At 51.5% G+C, this 21,475-nt stretch overlaps 1 protein-coding gene and 1 long non-coding RNA gene across 3 annotated transcripts in view; one reads left to right on the top strand and one right to left on the bottom strand.

Moving 5' to 3' along the window:
* The window catches only part of XRCC1 (X-ray repair cross complementing 1), a 35,226-nt gene extending 13,962 nt beyond the window's left edge, over positions 1 to 21,264 (top strand). Inside the window, exons 3-17 of one of the 2 annotated variants that reach the window (XM_045378788.3) lie at positions 1,777 to 1,887; positions 10,374 to 10,532; positions 11,503 to 11,577; positions 11,674 to 11,785; positions 12,092 to 12,201; positions 12,275 to 12,386; positions 12,978 to 13,236; positions 13,569 to 13,685; positions 17,383 to 17,476; positions 17,633 to 17,765; positions 18,143 to 18,197; positions 18,292 to 18,431; positions 20,320 to 20,410; positions 20,870 to 20,945; positions 21,052 to 21,264. In XM_045378788.3, coding sequence (XP_045234723.2) covers positions 1,777 to 1,887; positions 10,374 to 10,532; positions 11,503 to 11,577; positions 11,674 to 11,785; positions 12,092 to 12,201; positions 12,275 to 12,386; positions 12,978 to 13,236; positions 13,569 to 13,685; positions 17,383 to 17,476; positions 17,633 to 17,765; positions 18,143 to 18,197; positions 18,292 to 18,431; positions 20,320 to 20,410; positions 20,870 to 20,945; positions 21,052 to 21,165 — 1,758 coding nt within the window. In that variant the 3' untranslated portion in view covers positions 21,166 to 21,264. The remainder of the gene's footprint in view (positions 1 to 1,776; positions 1,888 to 10,373; positions 10,533 to 11,502; positions 11,578 to 11,673; positions 11,786 to 12,091; positions 12,202 to 12,274; positions 12,387 to 12,977; positions 13,237 to 13,568; positions 13,686 to 17,382; positions 17,477 to 17,632; positions 17,766 to 18,142; positions 18,198 to 18,291; positions 18,432 to 20,319; positions 20,411 to 20,869; positions 20,946 to 21,051) is intronic. The other variant, XM_045378789.3, reaches the window with a different exon arrangement.
* Positions 17,730 to 21,068, bottom strand: LOC123570199 (uncharacterized). The gene is made up of 3 exons (XR_006694218.3): positions 20,987 to 21,068; positions 20,297 to 20,470; positions 17,730 to 19,167 (listed from the first exon to the last, which is right to left on the bottom strand). It is a non-coding gene; the product is annotated as an uncharacterized lncRNA (long non-coding RNA).
* Positions 21,265 to 21,475: the final 211 nt, after the last annotated feature.

Below are 21,475 nucleotides of genomic sequence, written 5' to 3'. Positions count from 1 at the left end.
TGTGTGTCATCTCAACTTACTTCAGAGGGAGGGTAAGTTTTTTTTTTGGAGACAAGGTCTCATCACTCTGTCGCCCAGAGTACAGTGATACGAGCACGACTCACTGCAGCCTTGACCTTCCCTGGCTCAAGTGATCCTCCCACCTCAGCCTCCTGAGTAGCTGGGACCACAGGTATATGCCACCATGCCTGGCTAATTTTTGTATTTTTTGTAGAGACAAGGTCTGGCTATGTTGCCCAGGCTGGTCTTGAACTCTCGGCCTCAAGTGATCCTCCCACCTCAGCCTTCCAAAGTGCTGCTTATACAGATGTGAGCCACTGTGCCTGGCCAAGGAAGGAGGGTTGTTATGACCCTCTTCCCTTTTTGCACGTGAGGAAACTGCCTCACAGAGACGTTGACTAGGTCACCCAAGGTTGTATAGGTTGGAAATGGCATTGCTGTATTTGAGCCCAGGCCTACCTCACCCCAAGTCCAGGCTCCTTCCTCCCATACGATGGTGTTCCTGTTGATAGCAGTGTGCAGGTGATGTCTAGATGATCTGACAGGGAGGCAACAGAGCAGATTGGAGCATCTGTCATCATCACGGGTGGGAGGAGAGGGCAGTGTAGGGTGGTGGACTAAGTACCTTGTTTTTTTTTTGTTTTTTTTTTTTTGAGACAGAGTCTCGCTCTGTCAACCAGGCTGGAGTGCAGTGGCACGATCTCTGCTTACTACAACCTCTGCCTCCCAGGTTCAAGAGATTCTCATGCCTCAGCCTCTTGAAGAACTGGGACTACAGGCAGGCGTCACCATGCCCGGCTAATTTTTATATTTTTAGTAGAGAAGGGTTTTGCCATGTTGGCCAGGCTGGCCTCAAGCGATCCACTGCCTTGGCCTCCCACAGTACTGAAATTACAGGCTTGAGCCACTGCACCTGGCCTAGGTACCTTTGAGAGTTACAATAATGTGTCATTCTAGGATCCTAATAAAAGAGCCCCAAATTGGAAGGTAGGACACTTGCCTCAACCTAACTGCCTCCCATGCCCACATGGCCCACATGGCTTTCTGCATCTTCATCTGTCAGACCGGAATGGCAGATCCTTTGAGATGAGGCCTCCTATAGGTAGCTCTTTTCTTCTTTCAACAAAGAGTTGTCAAGCACTGACTAATAATACCTCCTGACTGACAGTGGTTAATTGCCTACTCCTCACCATGCCCTGTGGCCATTATTTATGTGCATGATCCTAGATATGGTGGTCATTCCCATTTTACAGGTGAGAAAACTGAGGCTCCAAAAGGTTAACTGGCATGGTCATACAGCTAGTGTGCAGCAGAGCTGGGATTCAAACCCAGGAACTAGTGGTGGGCAAGATTGGACAAAGCCCCTGCTCTCAGGGAGGTTTCCTGGAGTCCTCTGCAATTGTGGGTGAGGGGTGACATGTGCTGTTTGTCTGCATGATGATTTGAATAAAGTTATACTCTGACAAGTGCTTACCAAGGAGAGCTCCATGGTGGCGTGTGATAGGCTGACGTGGTGGAGTCTGGAGAGGTCAGGGAAGCAGGTATGTGTGGGGTGGGGGCGTGTGCATTCATTCAGTGACTGTTTTGTCAATTCCTGCTCCATGCCATACCCTATGCTGCGTGGAGGGGACTCATGGCACCAGTCAACCCTGGTGTGCTCCCTCACAGAGTTGACGTTACAGGGACATGGTGATCCAAAGGAAATTCATCCTGAGGTCCCACAGTGAGCCCAGGGGCAGAGCAGGCACTGACAGTGGCTTCTCTCTCTGCCCACAGTTGGAGAAGGAGGAGCAGATACACAGTGTGGACATTGGGAATGATGGCTCAGCTTTCGTGGAGGTGCTGGTGGGCAGTTCAGCTGGAGGCGCTGGGGAGCAAGACTATGAGGTAAGTAGGGCTATGAGATGGATCCCATACTGACCTCTGCCCCTCATGCCCGCATCACCGTCTCCCCCAGGGGCTGGGGCTGGGAAGACATGGGGCAGATGTGAGTCACACCTGATTGCTGCCCTCTGGAGGATCACCAGTGTACGGAGGAGACAGAAGGCAGACACGGGGCGGTAAACTGCACATCAGGGAAGAGAGCAAGTTTGGATCATGGCTTAAAGTGACACAAATGTATTATCTGACTATTCTGGAGGTCAGAAGTCTAAAATCACTCTTACTGGGCTAAAATCGAGGTGTGGGCAGAGCCGTGTTCCTTCTGGAGGCTCTAGGGGAGAATCCATTTCCTTGCCTATTTCAGCTTCTAGAGTCCATCTGCCCTCCTCAGCTTGTGGCCCTTCCTTCATCAAAGCCAGCACTCCTGTCCCTCTAATGCCTGCTTCCATTTCCATTGTCACTTCTCCAACTCTGACTCTCTTGCCTTCTTTTTTTTTTTCTTTTTTTTTTTTTTTTTGAGACAGAGTCTCACTTTGTCGCCCAGTCTGGAGTGAGTGCAGTGGCGCAATCTCGGCTTACTGCAACCTCTGCCTCCCGGGTTCAAGTGATTCTTCTACCTCAGCCTCCTGAGTTGCTGGGACTACAGGTGCCTGTCACCATGCCCTGCTAACTTTTTTTTTTGTATTTTTAGTAGAGACGGGGTTTCACCATATTGGCCAGGCTGGTCTCAAACTCCTGACCTCCTGATCTGCCCTCCTTAGCCTCCTAAAGTGCTGGGATTACAGGCGTGAGCCACTGCGCCCATCTTTCTTTTACTTTTTTTATTTTTGAGACAGGATTTCATTTCCGTTGCCCAGGCTGGAGTACAGTGGCATGATCTCAGCTCAATGCAACTTCTGCCTCCAAGGTTCAAGTGATTCTCCCATCTCAGCCTCCCAAGTAGCCGGGGCTACAGGTGCACACCACCACTCCTGGCTAACTTTTGTTATTTTCTGTAGAGACAGGGTTTCACTGTGTTGCCCAGGCTGGTCTCAAACTCCTGGGCTCAAGTGATCCACCCACCCGAGCCTCCCAAAGTGCTGGGATTATAGGCATGAGCCACTACACCCAGCCTTCCTTTCTTATAAAGACCCTTATGCTTGGCCCTTTTCTGTATCTTTTTTATATGTTTGTTGACAATGCTGATTTATTTTATTTATTTTGAGAAAGAGTCTCACTCTGTTGCTCAGGCTGGAGTACAGTGACATGATCTTGGCTCACTGCAACCTCCATTTCCCAGGCTCAAGGGATTCTCCAGCCCCAGCCTCCTGAGTAGCTGAGACTATAGGTGTGAGCCACCATGCCCGGCTAATTTTTTTAAAAAATTTGGCCAGGCGTGGTGGCTCACGCCTGTAATCCCAGCACTTTGGAAGGCCGAGGCGGGCGGATCACAAGGTCAGGAGATCGAGACCATCCTGGCTAACACAGTGAAACCCTGTCTCTACTGAAAATACAAAAAATTAGCCAGGCGCGGTTGTGGGCGCCTGTAGTCCCAGCTACTGGGGAGGCTGAGGCAGGAGAATGGCATGAACCCGGGAGGCGGAGCTTGCAGTGAGCCGAGATCACGCCACTGCACTCCAGCCTGGGTGACAGAACGAGACTCCATCTCAAAACAAAAAAAAATTTTCGTAGAGATGGGGTTTCCCTACATTGCCTGGCTGGTCTTGAACTCCTGAGCTTGAAGTGATCCTCCCACCTTGGCATCCCAAAGTACTGGGATTACAGACCTGAGGCACTGCCCTGACTGAAAATACTTTAAAAAAAAAAAAGACTTCCCTTTTCTCATTGAATCATTTTGACTCCTTGTTGAGAATTAATTGACAATATGTGTGGGTTTATTTCTATACTCTCTTCTCTGTTCCATTGATATGTGTATTTTTCTTTATGCCAATGCCAAACTGTCTCTTTTTTAAACCATATATTTCATTTTATTTGTTTGTTTGTTTATTTATTTATTTGAGATGGGGGTCTCACTCTGTTGCTCAGGTTGGAGTACAGTGGGATGATCTCAGCCCACTGCAACCTCTGCCTCCTGGGCTCAAGTGATCCTCTCGCCTCAGCCCCCCAAGTAGCTAGTGGGAGTCACCATGCCCAGCTAATTTTTAAATATATTTTGTAGAAATGGGGTTTCACTATGTTGCCCAGGCTGGTCTTGAACTCCTGAGGTCAAGTGATCCACCTGCTGCGGTCTCCCAAAGTGCTAGGATTACACATGTGAGCCACTGTATGTATCTGGCCTACTCTTTTGTTTTTTGAAACGAGATCTCACTTTGTCACCCAGGCTGGAGTGCAGTGGCATGATCTCAGCTCACTGCAGCCTCCCAGGTTCAAGTGATTTTCCTGCCACAGCCCCTCAAGTAGCTGGGACTACAGGCTTGCACCACCATGCCCAGCTGATTTTTGTATTTTTATAGAGATGGGGTTTTGCCACGTGGCCCAGGCTTGTCTCAAATTCCTAAGCTCAAGCAGTCTGCCTGCCTCGGCCTCCATATACTCTTCATTCATATTCCCCAAAGGTAACAAATATGTACATATTTTTTTTCTGCACTGAGCATAAATTATGTGCATGATGCCCCTTTATCCCTGAATACTCCAGTGAGTATTTCCTAAAAGCTGAGACATTTCTTACTTGACTACATTGCAATTACAAAGTTAGGAAATTAACATTGATACAGTGCTATATCATCTGATCTCAGACTTTCTTCACATTTTCTTCATTGCCCCGATAATGTTATTTACAGCAAAAGAAAATGCAGAATCATGCATTGCGTTGATTTGTCACATCTCCTTGGTTTCCATTCATTAAAAAGAGTTCCTGTGATGGCCAGGCACAGTGGCTCACGCCTGTAATCCGAGAACTTTAAGAAGCCGAGGTAGGAGGGTCACTTGAGCCCAGGAGTTAGGGACCAGCCTGGGCAACATACTGAGACCCGGTCTCTATTAAAAAATAAAAAGAAGGCCTGGTGTGCTGGCTCATGCCTGTAATCCTAGCACTTTGGGAGGCCACTGCGGGTGGATCACTTGACCTCAGGAGTTTGAGACCAGCCTGGGTAACAACGTCAAAACGCTGTCACAGAAAGAAAGAAGCTGGGCGTGGGTGGCGCACGCCTGTAATCCCAGCACTTTGGGAGGCCGGGGTGGGTGGATCACCTGAGGTCAGCAGTTCACGACCAGCCTGACTAACATGGAGAAATCCCATCTCTACTAAATACAAAAAAAAAAAAAAAAGCCAGGCATGGTGGCGCAGGCCTGTAATCCGAGCTACTTGGGAGGCTGAGATGGAGAATCGTTTGTACCTGGTAGGCAGAGGTTGCAGTGAACCGAGATCGCACCATTGCACTCCAGCCTGGGCGACAAGAGTGAAACTGCATCTCAAAAAAAAATAAAAGGGAAGGAGGGAGGGAGGGAGAACGGAAGGAATGAAGGCTCCTGTGACTTTGGGTGTGTGCCTTTGATGTTTTTGAAGAGTAGAGGTCAGTGATTTTGTCAGATATCACTTACTGTACAAAATATATGATGTTTCCTTGTGATTAATTTAGGTTGCACACTTTGGCCAGAATACCACAGAAATGATGTGTAATATACAGTTGATTTTGTATATTGACTTATCTTGTGACCTTCACTTACTAAACCTTGTAGTTTGTCTAGATCTCTTGGGATTTTCTGCATAGACAATCACGTCATCTGTGAAAAAAGATAGTTTTCTTTTTTCTTTTTCTCACCTTGTCACACTGACTAGTGCAATGTTGAATAGAAGTGGTGGAAGTGGATATCCTTGCTTTGTTCCTGATCTTAGGGGGAAGGCGTTGAGTCCTTCACCATTAAATATGGTGTTAGCTATAGGTTGTTTGTTTTTTATAGATGTCCTTTGTTAGGTTGAGAAAATTCTTTTCTATTTCTGGTTTGTTGAGAGCTTTTTTTTTCATGAATGTGTATTGAATCTTATCAAGTGCTTTTTCTGCTCTACAAGGTACATCTTTTTTTTTTTTTTTTTTTGAGACGGAGTCTCGCTCTGTCGCCCAGGCTGGAGTGCAGTGGCCGCATCTCAGCTCACTGCAAGCTCCGCCTCCCGGGTCTACGCCATTCTCCTGCCTCAGCCTCCCGAGTAGCTGGGACTACAGGCGCCTGCCACCTCACCCGGCTAGTTTTTTGTATTTTTTAGTAGAGACGGGGTTTCACCGTATTAGCCAGGCTGGTCTCGATCTCCTGACCTTGTGATCCGCCCGTCTCGGCCTCCCAAAGTGCTGGGATTACAGGCTTGAGCCACCGCGCCCGGCCTACAAGGTACATCTTAACAAATGAAGCTTCTGACCGGGTGCAGTGGCTCATGCCTGTTATCCCAGTGCTTTGGGAGGCCAAAGCGGGAGGATCACTTGAAATCAGGAGTTCGAGACCAGTCTGGGCATCAAGGCAAGACCCTGTCTATCCCAAAAATAAAAACATTAGCCAGGCATGGTGGTGCATACTAGTAATCCCAGCTACTCAGAAGGCTAAGGTGGGAGGGTCCCTTGACCCCTGGAGGTGGAGGCTGCAGTGAGCTATGAGCATGCCACTGCACTTCAGCCTGGATGACAAACTGAGACGGTCGCAAAAAAAAAAAAAAAAAGGTTATGTGTTCTTTTGGCAAATGGATTTAGATCAAAATTCTACTTTTTTTTTTTTTTTTTTTTGAGACGGAGTCTCGCTGTGTCGCCCAGGCTGGGGTGTAGTGGCGCGATCTCGGCTCACTGCCAGCTCCGCCTCCTGGGTTCACGCTATTCTCCTGCCTCAGCCTCCGAGTAGCTGGGACTACAGGCGCCCGCCACCACGCCCGGCTAGTTTTTTGTATTTTTAGTAGAGACGGGGTTTCACCATGTTAGCCAGGGATGGTCTTGATCTCCTGACCTCGTGATCCACCTGCCTTGGCCTCCCAAAGTGCTGGGATTACAGGTTTGAGCCACCGCGCCCGGCCAAAATTCTACTTTATTATTTCTTATTTTTTTTAAGTCAGGGTCTCACTCTGTCACCCAGGCTGGAGTCCAGTGGCATGATCATGGCTCACTGTAGCCTCAACCTCCCCAGGCTCAGGTTATCCTCCCACCTCAGCCTCCTGAGTAGCTGGGACTACAGGCACCTGCCACCGTACCTGGCTAATTTTTGTATTTTTAGTGGAGATGGGGTTTTGCCATGTTGCCCAGGCTGGTCTCAAACTCCCAGGCTCAAGCAATCTGCCCGGCTTGGCCTCCCAAAGTGCTGGGATTACAGGCATGGACAACTGTACCTGGCCAGAATTCTACTTTATAATGATAAAGACAGAATAAGTACATTTTTAGCTAAAATTTTATCATATCTGGTACGTGAATGTTTATTTACCTTCGCTGTCTTTCTAGTAAGATGGAATGGGTAGTTGTATTAGTCAAGGTGCTGCAGAGAGATAGAAGCAATAGTTTATAGATATAGATATAGATAGAAGAGATTACGAGAGTTGGGTCACATGATTATGGAGGCTGCAAAGTCCCATGATAGACTGTCTGTAAGCTGGAGAACCAGGGAAGCTGGTAGCATGGTTCAGCCCAAGTTGCAAGGCCCTAAAGCCAAGGAAGCCAGTGGTCTAACCCTCAGAGGAAATCTCGGTTCATGTGGATAGCAGCTGCCAACCACAGCTTGCCTTACCCCTTTTAGTCACTGAAAATGCAGCTTCCCTGTCAGCTCCAAATCAGGCCTTTTCTAAATAAGTATAGTCAAGGTCAGGGAGAAAGCTTCCCTTCTGTATAATTGTCTTTCTTGTTTCCTTTGCACAATCAGCTGAGCACAAAAAGAGCTATGGTTATGTTCTGTTTTTCTCAGCAAAAGGCTTTATTGTTCAGTTTTATAAATTTCACAGCATGTCAGTTAGAAAAGAGACTAAGTGACTAAGTCAGTAACAAAATATACCCAACCAAAAGTGGCTGCATTCATCTTTTTTTTTTTTTTGACATGGAGTCTCGCTCTGTCACCAGCCTGCAGTGCAGTGGTGCAGTCTTGGCTCACTGCAACCTCCACCTCCCAGGTTCAAGTGATTCTCCTGCCTCAGCCTCCCAAGTAGCTGGGACTACAGGCACGTGTCACCACGCCCAGCTAATTTTTTGTATTTTTGGTGGAGACGGGGTTTCACCATGTTGGCCAGGATGGTCTTGATCTCCTGACCTCGTGATCCACCCACCTTGGCCTTCCAAAGTGCTGGGATTACAGGCGTGAGCCACACCATGCCCAGTCTTTTTGTTTTGTTTTGTTTTTTATTTTTTGGCAGAGTCTTGCTCTGTCATCCAGGCTGGAGTGCAGTGGCGCAATCTTGGCTCACCATCACCTCCACCTCCTGGGTTCAAGCAATTCTTGTGCCTCAGCCTCCTGAGTAGCTGGGATTATAGGTGCCCACCACCACATCCAGCTAATTTTTGTATTTTTAGTAGAGACGTGGTTTCACCATGTTGGCCAGGCTGGTCTCGAACTCCTGGCCTCTTGTCACCCAGGCTTGAGTGCAATGGTGTGATCTCAGCTCACTGCAACCTCCGCCTCCTGGGTTCAAGCAATTCTCTTGCCTCAGCCTCCTGAGTAGCTGAGACAACAGGCGCCTGCCACCATGCCCGGCTAATTTTTGTATTTTTAGTAGAGACGGGGTTTCACCATGTTGAACTCCTAATCTCAAGTGATCTGCCTTCCTTGGCCTCCCAAAGTGCTGGGATTACAGACATGAGCCACCGTGCCTGGCCTCAGCTTGAGTTTTTCAATGCAGTTTGCAAACATGAATTTCTGCTCTAAATTCCTTGAGAGAACAGACTTGTGAGGAGTTCTCCAGAGAAGAATTTTCACCTTTTCTTTGGTGTCCCCCCAAGCTAAGGTCAAGACAGGCCTACCAGGGACTCTTTCCACAGGTGCATTTCCTGTTCATTTAACTAGTGTGGGCATTGCCTTTGGGGAGTCCTCAGTTCTGTGCAATGTGGTGAGGATCTCTGAGATGCCATTCTCCCTTGCTTGGAGCCTGGGTTTTCTCTCTTGTTCTCTTTCACCACCAAGTGCATAACCCTTAAAGATCAAGTTCTAGCTGGGTGTGGTGGCTTATGCGTGTAATTCCTTAGCTTTGGGAGGCTGAGGTGAGAGGATCGTTTGAGGCCAGGAGTTCAGGACCAGCCCGGGCAACATAGCAAGACCCTGCCTCTACAAAAAATAAAAAATTAGCCAGGTGTGGTGTTGGGCATCTCTCGATCCAGCTACTCAGAGGCCAAGGTGGGAGAATCACTTGAGCCTTGGAGGTCGAGGCTGCAGTGAGCTATGATCGTACCACTGCACTCTAGCCTGGGTGACAGAGAAAGACCCTGTTTCTTAAAAAAAATAAAAATAATAAATAAAATCAAGTTTTTGCCACCTGAGATCAGCACCATGACAAACTACCAACATTAGTGCTGCCGGGTCAGACAGGGTCCTGCCAGGAGACTAAAACCACACCAGTTATTTTAACAGAGAATTTAGTAGAAAGAACCAGTAACTAGGTGTTACTGGAAGACTAAGATATGAAGGAGAAGCTTCATATCAGCAGGGAGTAGCTACCACTCCCAGGGTTGGGGGAACAAAAGAGAGGGGCAGGAATTGTTAAAACGTAGATGTTTGGAAACTTGGAGGTGGGGCCCCAGGAGCTGAAATTCAGATCATTTGAGGAGGGCTTTCTCCTCCAGCGGCTGCTGAGAGGGGCTGAACGAGGCTGTTTCTGGAGGTACTGGGACACTGCAAACTGGATACATCTGCTGCTGCAGGCAGGAACCACTGCAGAAGCTGAAGCTTAACTAGGGGTGATGCTCACAGGATCTGCAAATGCAGGAGGAGCAGGTCCCTCCTCCCTCCTGCAGCCTTGCAGCCTCTCTCTCTCGCTCCCCCTATTGGCAGAGCCTGGTCATGATCAGCTAGGGAAGCAGAAATGTGGTTTACCAAGTGCAGGCCCAGATCACGGAGATGAGTTGTAGAGGGTAGGGTTGAGCTGAGAAACAATCACTTAATACTTAGTGCAGCTCCTCTGACTCTTTGGATTCTGTTCTCTCATTTCCAGCCTCTAGTAATTCCCCTTGCCTTTCCGCTGACTCACCTGTACATTTCCAAAAGGTGTTTGAATATTGTTCCAGTTTACCAAGTATTCTCTCCCGGGAAAATTCCTTAGGACATGTAGCCTGCTGTATTGCCAGATATATGGAAGACTCCATGGGAGAATTTAGATAAGGGTCGCTCACATCTGGAGGATAAAAAGATCCCTCTGGGGCCTGTGTCAGGGCAGGACTGACTCAAGGCCCAGAAACAAAGGAAGGGTCTGGGGCCATCGAGGCCCAAGCTACATTCTAGTGGCTCCTAGTCCCCTACATGGGCCCTGTGCCCTCTTCCCCAGCCCCTAGAAGTTCTCATCTAAGCCAACCTGCCCTGGTTCTCATTCACTGTGGTTTCTCCCACCCCAGGTGCTTCTGGTCACCTCATCTTTCATGTCCCCTTCTGAGAGCCGCAGTGGCTCAAACCCCAACCGCGTTCGCATGTTTGGGCCTGACAAGCTGGTCCGGGCAGCCGCCGAGAAGCGCTGGGACCGGGTCAAAATTGTCTGTAGCCAGCCCTACAGCAAGGTACCTAGGGTGCAGAGTCCTTGGTCCTGGGCAAGGAGGGAAATAAGGGCCAATGTTGAGTCTGCTCAACATTGAGGGCCAATAGGGCGGGGAGGAGCAGACAGCTGGTGTCCCTTGGGATTATGGGGAGACTGGATCACTGTGTTCCCCGAAATGGGTTTGGAATCTTTCCTGTAATGAGAAGTTTCATCTCCTGGAGGGAATCTGGGAAGGGTGAACTGTAGCATCTCAGAGGGCAACTGGAGGAGGGGAACTGACTTGTTAGGGAGGTGGCCTAGTAGAGTGGGCCTAGTAGTTAACATCAGGAGGTCTGGAGTCTGATTACTGAGTTCACATCCTGGCTATACCACTTTTTAGGTTTGTGATCTTGGGCAAGTGGCTTACCTTTTCTGGGCCTCCATTTCCTGATCCTTATAGGGTGGCTGTAGGTTAGGGAATGCTAAAAGCTGTGGTAACAGTAAGACTGGAGTATGTGATGATGCCACACAATAAAGGTGTGCTTCTTGCCCAGGTAACTGTCCTGGGGAGTGTTTAGCCTGTCAGCTGGCTTTTCCTTATGAGGTCATGCAGGGACCCAGGCTTCTCCCATTTTCTGGCCCTGCATCCAGCTGGCAGAGGAGGAGAGAGCCTGGAACACTTCTGTGTTCCAGAAGTAGCACGCAGCACTCCCTCCCATTCCACAGGCAGGAGTTTGTGCATAGGGCAGTGGATTCGCTGGGACACCCAGTAGACTCTGCCAGTTGCTCAAAGAGCTAATGTGTGAAAAGGGCTTGGAGCCAGACTCAGAGTTAGGGCTCAGTCACAACAGCTAAATCCTATAATCATCATCACCATCACCAGGGCCCCTCCTTCAACATGGGTGTTCATGAGAGGGAAAGAGCCAGGAAGGGGTTTCCCTGAGTGAAAGGGTCTTTGAGCCTGGCCTCTGTCCTTGGGCCAGACTCCCTGACTCCCACCCCTCCTTTCCCAGGACTCCCCCTTTGGCTTGAGTTTTGTACGGTTTCATAGCCCCCCAGACAAAGATGAGGCAGAGGCCCCGTCCCAGGTAAGCTGTACCCGTCGCTCCCCATGGCCTTCTCCCTGCCTCTCCACCCCCACCTGCCAGCAGCCCACCTATAACACTGAACTTGCGGGACCTTAGAAGGTGACAGTGACCAAGCTCGGCCAGTTCCGTGTGAAGGAGGAGGATGAGAGCGCCAACTCTTTGAGGCCGGGGGCTCTCTTCTTCAGCCGGATCAACAAGACATCCCCAGGTGAGCTTGGACAACCTGGGTCCTGAGTGAGTAGGGTTGAGACCTAGACTCGTGGGTTTGAGGGTAGAGGGGGCTGGGGCTCAGATTCCTGGGTCTGAGGGAGGAGGGTAGTGGAGTCCTGTATGGGGTCTCAGGGTGGAGGAAGGTGGGCCTGGCCTCTTGTGTCCTGAGGGATGAGGGGTCTGGGGGCTGGGACTCCTGGATCATGGGTGGGATTTGGGAACAGTACTCTGTGTCCCATAGATGGGAGTGAAAGGGTCTTGGGGCTCAGCCCTCTCATCCTGAATCCACTTTCTGCCTTCATAGTCACAGCCAGCGACCCGGCAGGACCCAGCTATGCAGCTGCTACCCTCCAGGCCTCTAGTGCTGCCTCCTCAGCCTCTCCAGTCTCCAGGGCCATAGGCAGCACCTCCAAGGTGAAATCATCAGACTTTGGTGGGGTGGAGGAGGAGAGAAGCTGGAGGCCTCAACCCATCCCCATCCCCTCAGCCCCAGGAGTCTCCCAAAGGGAAGAGGAAGTTGGATTTGAACCAAGAAGAAAAGAAGACCCCCAGCAAACCACCAGCCCAGCTGTTGCCATCTGTTCCCAAGAGACCTAAATGTAACCTAACTAGATCCCTTGTTCCCATAGGAGCCTGTGCTCCTGTGTCCTAGGGGAAGAGGGGCTGGAGTCTGCTGTCCTGAATCTGAGGGAGAAAGGGCTGGGGGCCTGGACCCCTGGGTCTGAGGGGGAGGGGCTGGGGGCCTGGATTCCTGAATCTGAGGGAGGAGGGACTGGGGCCTGGGCCCCTGGGTCTGAGGGAGGAGGGGTTGGGGGCCTGAACCCCTGGGTCTGAGGGAGGAGAGGTTGGGGCCTGGACCCCTGGGTCTGAGGGAGGAGGGGCTGGGACCTGGGCCCCTGGGTCTGAGGGAGGAGGGGTTGGGGGGCCTGAACCCCTGGGTCTGAGGGAGGAGAGGTTGGGGCCTGGACCCCTGGGTCTGAGGAAGGAGGGGCTGGGGGCCTGGACCCCTGGGTCTGAGGAAGGAGGGGCTGGGGACCTGGACCCCTGGGTCTGAGGGAGGAGGGGCTGGGGCCTGGATTTCTGGGTCTGAGGGAGGAGGGGCTGGGGCCTGGACTGCTGGGTCTGAGGGAGGAGGGCCTGGGGGTTGAGTCCCAGTGGTGGTAACTGAATCTACTCTTTGGCTTCTCCAGTACCAGCTCCCACTAGTACCCCAGCCGCAGTCCCAGTCCCTGCCCCAGCACAGGGGGCAGTGACAGGCAAGCCCCGAGGAGAAGGCACCGAGCCCAGACGACCCCGAGCTGGCCCAGAGGAGCTAGGGAAGATCCTTCAGGGTGTGGTAGTGGTGCTGAGTGGCTTCCAGAACCCATTCCGCTCTGAGCTGCGAGATAAGGCCCTAGAGCTTGGGGCCAAGTACCGGCCAGACTGGACCCAGGACAGCACGCATCTCATGTAGGCTAGCACCCCACTGTCTGTGCCGCTACAGTTTCTCCCTCAGCTTCCTGTGTCTCCTCCACCTTGTGCTTTCTCTGTGTCCACTATGCTGCATGCTTTCTCTCTCTCTCACTCGCTTTCTTTCTCGCTTGCACTCTGTAGCCTTTGTCTTCTCTCTGATTTTTGCATCTCTCCCTTGGTCTCCAACCTCTTTTTATTTCTCCCACCTCGATCTCACGATCTCTCTCTCTCTCTCTCTCTCTGTCTCCCTCTGTCTCCCCTGTCTCTCTCATTCCTCTTTGCCCCTCAGATCACACCTAACTGACATCCTCACTTCTGCCCCCCACCAGCTGTGCCTTTGCCAACACCCCCAAGTACAGCCAGGTCCTAGGCCTGGGAGGCCGCATCGTGCGTAAGGAGTGGGTGCTGGACTGTCACCGCATGCGTCGGCGGCTGCCCTCCCGAAGGTGAGGCCACACACACACCAACCCTGCTCCTTATTCTGTGCTGGGCAATGCCAGGGATCTGGAGAGGAGTCAGACCGGAGCCTGCCAGCGGAAACACAGGTGGTCCCAGCCCAGAATCAACAGATTACTGAGAGGAGTGGGGCAGGGGCTGGGGTACTCCAGATGAGGGAAGGAGGACCTGCCTGGGAGGTCACAGGGCTCTGTGAAGCCTGCTTATCAGAAAAGTCTGGAGGAGTAGTTTGTGCAAAGACTCAGGGGTGGTAGAACAAGTGCTGGGGTCCATATTCATTCATTCAAAGTGAGGCCCGGTGCAGTAGTTCATGCCTGTAATCCCAGCACTCTGGGAGCTGAGGCAAGTGGATCACTTGAGGTCAGGAGTTCGAGGACCAGCCTGGCCAACATGGTGAAACGCTGTCTCTACTAAAAATACAAAAATTAGCTGGGTGTGATGGTGCATGCGTATAATCCCAGCTACTTGGAAGGCTAAGGCAGGAGAATCGGTTGAACCCGGGAGCCAAAATCGTACCACTGCCCTCTAGCCTGGGGGACAAAGCGAGACTCCATCTCAACAAAAAAAACCCTCAAAAACTAAAATGAGTCCCAGAAGCCTCTGCTTGGTGCCAGGCTGGACTGTGCAAGGCTGAGGATCCAGTCATTGAGCCCTGCCCTTGAAGGCTTCTCACTTTGATGAGGGATCAGAATTGTAACAGTGGAGTGGAGGCTCTATGGGGTGGCCTGCAGAGAGCGAGGGGTCTTCAAGGTCCCAGGAGAGATTTTTCAGGCTGAACAGAGGCAGAGAACATGCTGGGCAGAGGAGACAAGGTCAGGGCAGCCTGTTGGCTGCCTGGAGGAGTTGTAGGTGAGGCTGAGCTTACATGGGGCAAGAAGTGGCAGGAAAAATGGGACTGGGGCAGTAGGAACCACAGAAGGCTTTGGACTGAGCACAGCAGGCTCAGATCTGAGGCCCGTGGATTGGAGGGGAGGCTGGATTGTACTCTATGGCCTGAGTGTGTTCAGAAGTTAGCTGTACCTGGTGTATTTGAGAAATGATCTGCCTTGGGGGATAATGAGGCTGCGAGGTAGGTAGGCTCAGGTCAGAACGGGCTTCTGGAGCCCGGCCTACACACTGGGCTCCATACAGCTTCACAGAACCCTCATCTGTTGTTCAGGAATCCAAACATCTCTAGAAGCTGAAAGTTCTTTTCTAGGTTCAGCACAAACTCATTTCGCTGCAGTCATCCTGAACTAATGTGAGGCTATTTGCGGACTTTTTTTTTTTATCCCCTTAAGTGTGTCATGGTCTTAACTACAGAAACATTAGTGGGTTTGATCATGGGGTGCTCCCCCAGGCCCTACTGGGAGTTTATGTAACAATCTGTATGCCAGCCATTTGCCTCTCTGAAATCTGAAAGATTCAAAATTCTGAAGCCCATCCGGCTCCAGGGCCCTCCTCTGTGAGCAGAGGGGAATCACTGAAGGTTTGATGGCAGCAGGGCAGGCTCTGTTGGGAGGGATGGACTGTCAAGGGGAGGCTGCAGGTAGGGACTCCTGAGTAGGCTGGGGCCTCAGGAACAGAAGAGGGGATGGGCTGGTGCTATATTTGGGGCAGAAGGAACCAGATATGCGTTATTATCTACCTGGGAGAGCTTAAGGAGGGCATGAAAGAAAAGGGAAAAAGACAGACAATGTTGGATTTGCAACTGGTCTTAACAAAAAGAATTAACAAAGCATTTTATATTTTTAAAAATTCTGGCTTGTACTCATTTGTAAAATTAAAAAAAAAAAAAATTAACTATATGATGCGGGCAACGTAGTGAGACCCCATCCCTACAAAGCATGAAAAAAATTTTCCAGGTATGGTGGCACATACCTGTAGTCCTAGCTACTTGGGAGGCTGAGGTGGTAGGATCACTTGAGCCCAGGAGGTCGAGGCTGCAATGAGCCATAATTGCACCACTACACTCTAGTCTAGGCAGCAAATCAAGACCTTATCTCAAAAATAAAAATTGGGCTGAGTACGGTGGCTCACGCCTGTAATCCCAGCACTTTGGGAGGCCGAGGCGAGTGGATAGCTTGAGGTCAGGAGTTTGAGACCAGCCTGGCCAACATGGTAAAACCCCATCTCTACCAAAAAATACAAAAATTAGCTGGGCATGGTGGCGCACACCTGTAGCCCCAGCTACTCTGGAGGCTGAGGTGGGAGAATCCCTTGAACCTGGGAGGTGGGGGTTGAAGTGAGTCGAGATCACGCCACTGCACTCCAGCCTGGGGACAAAGCGAGACTCTGTCTCAATAAATAAGCCGACTTTGACTGTTAATGAACGACTACATTTTAAATCCTCTGAATCTCCTGTAAGGCACCGTTTTATGAGTGTGACTTACCCAAACAGCATTTCACTAGCTTTAAAACAACCAAATTAAATGCAGAAGGGTCTTAACACGTATGTCTCCGAAAAATGGAACTAATACATTCATTTGCTTCTGCATACCTTCCTATGGCTTAGGGCAGATTAAATAATCTCTCTGTGCCTTAGTTTCCTCATCTGTAAAATGGGGCTAAAAATAGCACCTACCTCAGGATTCAGTGACTCAGTATTTGTCATGTGCTACCTGGCATGTAGGAAGTCCCATGTAAGTGTCAATCTGCTACTGTTGTTAGAGCTGGGAAAATTCTTTTCCTGGAATGTTAGTGGCTTAAGGAACCATGATTATAGTGTTGGGGTCTTTAAAACGTATTTGCTTTGAGATTTTCCCCTTAAATGGTGGGTATTTTCCTAATGAGAAACTGACTTTGATTCTCAAAGGGGAAAGTTCTGATTTTTCGTTCCTTTCTGAATTGAGACATTTCTTCCCCAAGAAGGGGGGAATGCCGGGTGCAGTGGCTCATGCCTGTAATCCCAGCACTTTGGGAGGCTGAGGTGGGTGGATCACTCGAGGTCAGGAGTTCGAGACCATCCTGGCCAACGTGGTGAAACCCCGTATGTACTTAAACAAAACAAAACAAAAAACACAAAATTAGCCAGGCGTGGTGGCACATGCCCTGTTAACCCAGTTACTGGGGAGGCTGAGGCAGAAGAATCGCTTGAACCCCGGGAGGTGGAGGTTGCAGTGAGCCAAGATCATACCACTGCACTCTATCCTGGGTGACAGAGTGAGATCTTGTCTCAAAAAAAAAAAAAAAAAAAAAAAAAAAAAGGCTGGGAGTGGTGGCTCACGCCCAGCACTTTCAGAGACCGAGGGGGGTGGATCACGAGGTCAGGAGATCGAGACCATCCTGGCCAACATGGTGAAACCCCATCTCTACTAAAATACAAAAAGTTAGCCAGGCGTGGTGGTGTGCACCTGTAATCCCAGCTGCTAGGGAGGCTGAGGCAGGGTAGTCGCTCAAACCTGGAGGCGGAGATTGCAGTGAGCCGAGATCAGACCACTGCACTTCAGCCTGGTGATGGAATGGGACTCTGTCTTTAAAAAAAAAAAAAGAGGGAGGGGGAAGAAAGGGGGTGCCCAGGTCTGCAGGGCAGGTGGCTGTGCTAACTGGGTTCACTGGGGCCTTCCTGAGCTGGGAGGGAATGGGCTGGGAGCAAGACCATGAAGCCCACCAGAGTGAGTCTTTAGTAAACACCAGTGGCTGTTGCCTCCTGAATGCCCTCCCCACTTCCCTCGGGCCTGTTTGTCTGAGGCCTGATTCCTCCCCTAGGTACCTCATGGCAGGGCCAGGCTCCAGCAGCGAGGAGGATGAGGCCTCCCACAGCGGCAGCAGTGGAGATGAAGCCCCCAAGCTTCCTCGAAAGGTCTGATGCCCGCTGTCCAGTGGGGGAGGGTGTAGGGGGAGGATGACATGGGTCTGCTGTGGCACCCCAAACTTCCCATTCCTGCCTCTTGCAGGTACCCCTGCATCACACCCACACTGTTCCTGCCCTCCTCACCCACCCACTCTCCCTCCTCAGCGCCCCCAGACCAAAACCAAACCCACTCAGGCAACGGGACCCAGCTTACCCCAGAAGCCCCCATCCCCTGAAGAGACCAAAGCAGCCTCACCAGTGCTCCAGGAAGATATAGACATTGAGGGGGAACAGTCAGGTCAGACTCTGAGGGAGGAGGAGCTGGGGCCTGGACTCCTGGGTCTGAGGGAGGAAGGGCTGAGTCCTGGACTCCTGTGTCTGAGGGAGGAAGGGCTGAGTCCTGGACTCCTGGGTCTGAGGGAGGAGGGCCTGGGGCCTGGACTCCTGGGTCTGAGGGAGGAAGGGCTGGGTCCTGGACTCCTGGGTCTGAGGGAGGAGGGATTGGGGCCTGGACTCCTGGGTCTGAGGGAGGACGGGGTAGGGGCCCAGATGACTGGATCTGGAGGGCAGTTTAGGCCGGGGGCATGAGATGCCTGGGTCTGTGCCACGCTGGGAGAGCTGCCAGTCTTCCTAGGAGATAAGGCAGCCTTGCACTGACTGAGCTTCTACTTGTAGAAGGACAGGACAACGGGGCGGAAGATTCTGGGGACACAGAGGATGAGCTGAGGAGGTAGGGCTGGGGCTGGGGGTTGGGGTGTCCCTGGCCTTGGGTGTAGGGGAGGCTGCCCTGCATGCTCACTCTCTACTCCTCTTGGCACCTCCAGGGTGGCTGAGCAGAAGGAACACAGACCACCCCCTGGCCAGGAGGAGAACGGGGAAGACCCATATGCAGGCTCCACGGATGAGAACACGGACGATGAGGAACACCAGGAGCCACCTGATCTGCCAGTCCCTGAGCTCCCAGGTGGGAAATCCCCCCATCCCTCCTGAAGCAGCATTTTCCCTTCTCAGTTCTCAACTGGGACTTGCCCTGGCCAACCCTGGGGTCACTGCTGTCCCTGTGTCTTGCCTCCCCTCTCCTTCCTCAACCCACTCCCTGCCTCAGCACCTCCAGGTTCTGCTAGGCTTGTTCCCTTCCCTTCAGCATCCTCTCTGTGTCTTGCCTTTTTCTCCCCTCCAGATTTCTTGTGCTGACCACTCCCCTTGCAGCCATGTGCCAGGTGTGACCTCCTTTTTTTCACATCAGGGGTGAGGGTCCCACCCTCATGCTAGTGATTCACTTGCCCAGGTGCCGTTCTATTGGTCTGGGGTGAAGCCGGACACACCAGGTGACAGGGGCACTGCTCTCTGTCAGGCCCTGGGTGGGTGCACACCAGTGTTGGCTTTAACATCAGCCATCACTCTGGACGTGGATGCTGTCTGCACACATTGTGTGTGTGCATTTCCAGTGTAAAATAATAAGAACGAAAGAGAATGGGGAAACTCTGCAGGGAGTTGTGGGATGGGGGGCAGGGAGGCAGAGCTTGTTTGAGAATGAAGGGAGCAGAGGAAAGGCAGCCAGGGGCTGTGCAGAGGTGTGGTTCGCGGACTTCCAGAAGAGCCGTTTCCAGCCAGTTTCTCTTGGGTGATGGGCAGGAAGATGCTTTGATTCTCCAAAGCCCCTGAAGTGGCATCAGCAAATTGATGGCCTAGAGAGTCACCTTAAAATGGAAAGGAGCAACCCCAAAAGTCAGAGCAAGAAAGGCACTGGTTGGAAAGGAGAGCAAAGGTGAAGAAGTGGCAGATACTGATGTTTCCAGCCTGGACTAAGCTCATTAAGTGGCTCCAGGCAGGCCAGGCATGGTGGCTCACCCCGTACTTTGAGAAGCCGAGGTGGGAGGATTGCTTGAGTCCAAGAGTTCAAGACCAGCCTTGGCAACATAGTGAGATGAGACCGCCCCTCCCTCTCACCCGTCTTTTTTTTTTTTTTTTTTTTTTTTTTTTGAGACGGAGTCTGGCTCTGTCACCCAGGCTGGAGTGCAGTGGCTGGATCTCAGCTCACTGCAAGCTCCGCCTCCCGGGTTCACGCCATTCTCCTGCCTCAGCCTCCCGAGTAGCTGGGACTACAGGTGCCCACCACCGCGCCCGGCTAGTTTTTTGTATTTTTTAGTAGAGACGGGGTTTCACCGTGTTAGACAGGATGGTCTCGATCTCCTGACCTCGTGATCCGCCCGTCTCGGCCTCCCAAAGTGCTGGGATTACAGGCTTGAGCCACCGCGCCCAGCTCCTCTCACCCGTCTTTACAAAAAGTTTTAAAAATTAGCTGAGCATAGTGGTGTGCACCTGTAGTTCTGGCTACTCAGGAGGCTGAGGTGGGAGGATTGCTTGAGCCCAAGAGTAACATGTCAATACCCCATCTATCTACAAAAAGTTTAAAAATTAGCCGGGCGTGGTGGCACACACCTGCAATCCCAGCTACTGGGGAGGCTGAGATGGAAGAATCACTTGAGCCCAGGAGGCAGAGGTTGCAGTGAGGCAAGATCACGCCACTGCACTCCAGCCTGGGCGACAGAGTGAGCCCTTGTCTTAAAAAGGAAAGAGAGAGAGAGATAAGTGGCTCCCGCCTGTCTGTCAGAAACAAATCGCAATAATAGTCATTGTATCTTATACTGTTAAAGCAAACCAACCAACCAACCTGCCTACCTCCCCAGAAGGCTCTGATGGGCCGCTGGGCAGGGGCCACTGCCCGCCATCAATCCCTGCCCACATGTGGACAGCCCTCTCCTCAGCTGCTGGGTCAGCCTTGTCACTCCTGTCTGGTCCTGGGAACTCCTGGGGCCTCACGCTTACCTTAGCCCCCTTCTCTCCTGCAGATTTCTTCCAGGGGAAGCACTTCTTCCTTTACGGGGAGTTCCCTGGTGATGAGCGGCGGAAACTCATCCGATATGTCACGGCCTTCAATGGGTGAATCTCCAGGGACTGGGGTGGGGAAGGGGTGATGGGTCCAGGGGAGGGCTCAGGGACCTGCTGGGAGGGGTGGGGGTGTGGGAAAGAAGACCATCAGAAGGATGGAGAAGGGCCATGCCCAGCAGGTGAGCACAGGCCATGGAATCCGAATGCCAGCTTGCCCACTGCCGGCAGCCCAGGATACGTTGCTTGCCTCAGTTTCCTCTTCTCTACAGTGAGGATCCCTACCCCTACCCCTGCTTCTGAAAGGGCTGGCCTGAGGATTAGCCACTGTGGGAGCTCTGGTCATTGTAGCTATGGCAAGATGGATACATGGAAGAATGGAGTCACCACAGGCAGCCTAGAGGGGGAATAGGTGGGGACAGTGTGAGGACAGCCATTGAGAGTGGCTGGGGAGTAGGATGTCAGTGCTGATTCCCTGATGTGCCTTCTACCTCTTTTCTTCTCTCCCACCAGGGAACTCGAGGACTATATGAGCGACCGGGTTCAGTTTGTGATCACGGCACAGGAATGGGATCCCAGCTTTGAGGAGGTGAGTACCAAAGAGGCAGAGAATAGGAGACCCTGGCATACCTTTGCATCTCCTCCGTCCTCCCCTTGATGACACATTCCTGTATGGACTCCACCCCACCTTGCAGGCCTTGATGGATAACCCCTCCCTGGCATTTGTTCGTCCCCGATGGATCTACAGTTGCAACGAGAAACAGAAGTTACTTCCTCACCAGCTCTATGGAGTGGTGCCACAGGCCTGAAGTATGTGCTACACACACACACACACACACACACACACACACACACACACAAAAAAAAAAAAAAAAAAGATGCATTTAATAAAGATGAGTTGGTTTGGAGCAGATGCCTATTCTCACCCAGGAGTCTCCCAAAACGCTAAGAGGCTCCCTGGGACCTGGGGAAGAATGCTGGGCATCTCCATCAGAGATCTAGTAGAGAAGGAACTATTTGTCTCTTCTGCTTGGCTCCTTATCCTTGTGCTGGCAAGAGGCAGGGAACTGGGAATCTGACTCTCAGCACTGCCCCTCAACTTGTTCTGGCCCTGTGAGC

Source organism: Macaca fascicularis, chromosome 19, assembly GCF_037993035.2.
Source record: "Macaca fascicularis isolate 582-1 chromosome 19, T2T-MFA8v1.1".
In the NCBI taxonomy this organism is placed as follows: Eukaryota; Metazoa; Chordata; class Mammalia; order Primates; family Cercopithecidae; genus Macaca; species Macaca fascicularis.
Note: the sequence above shows the minus strand (reverse complement) of the source record. Positions and strands in the feature narration are given on the sequence as shown.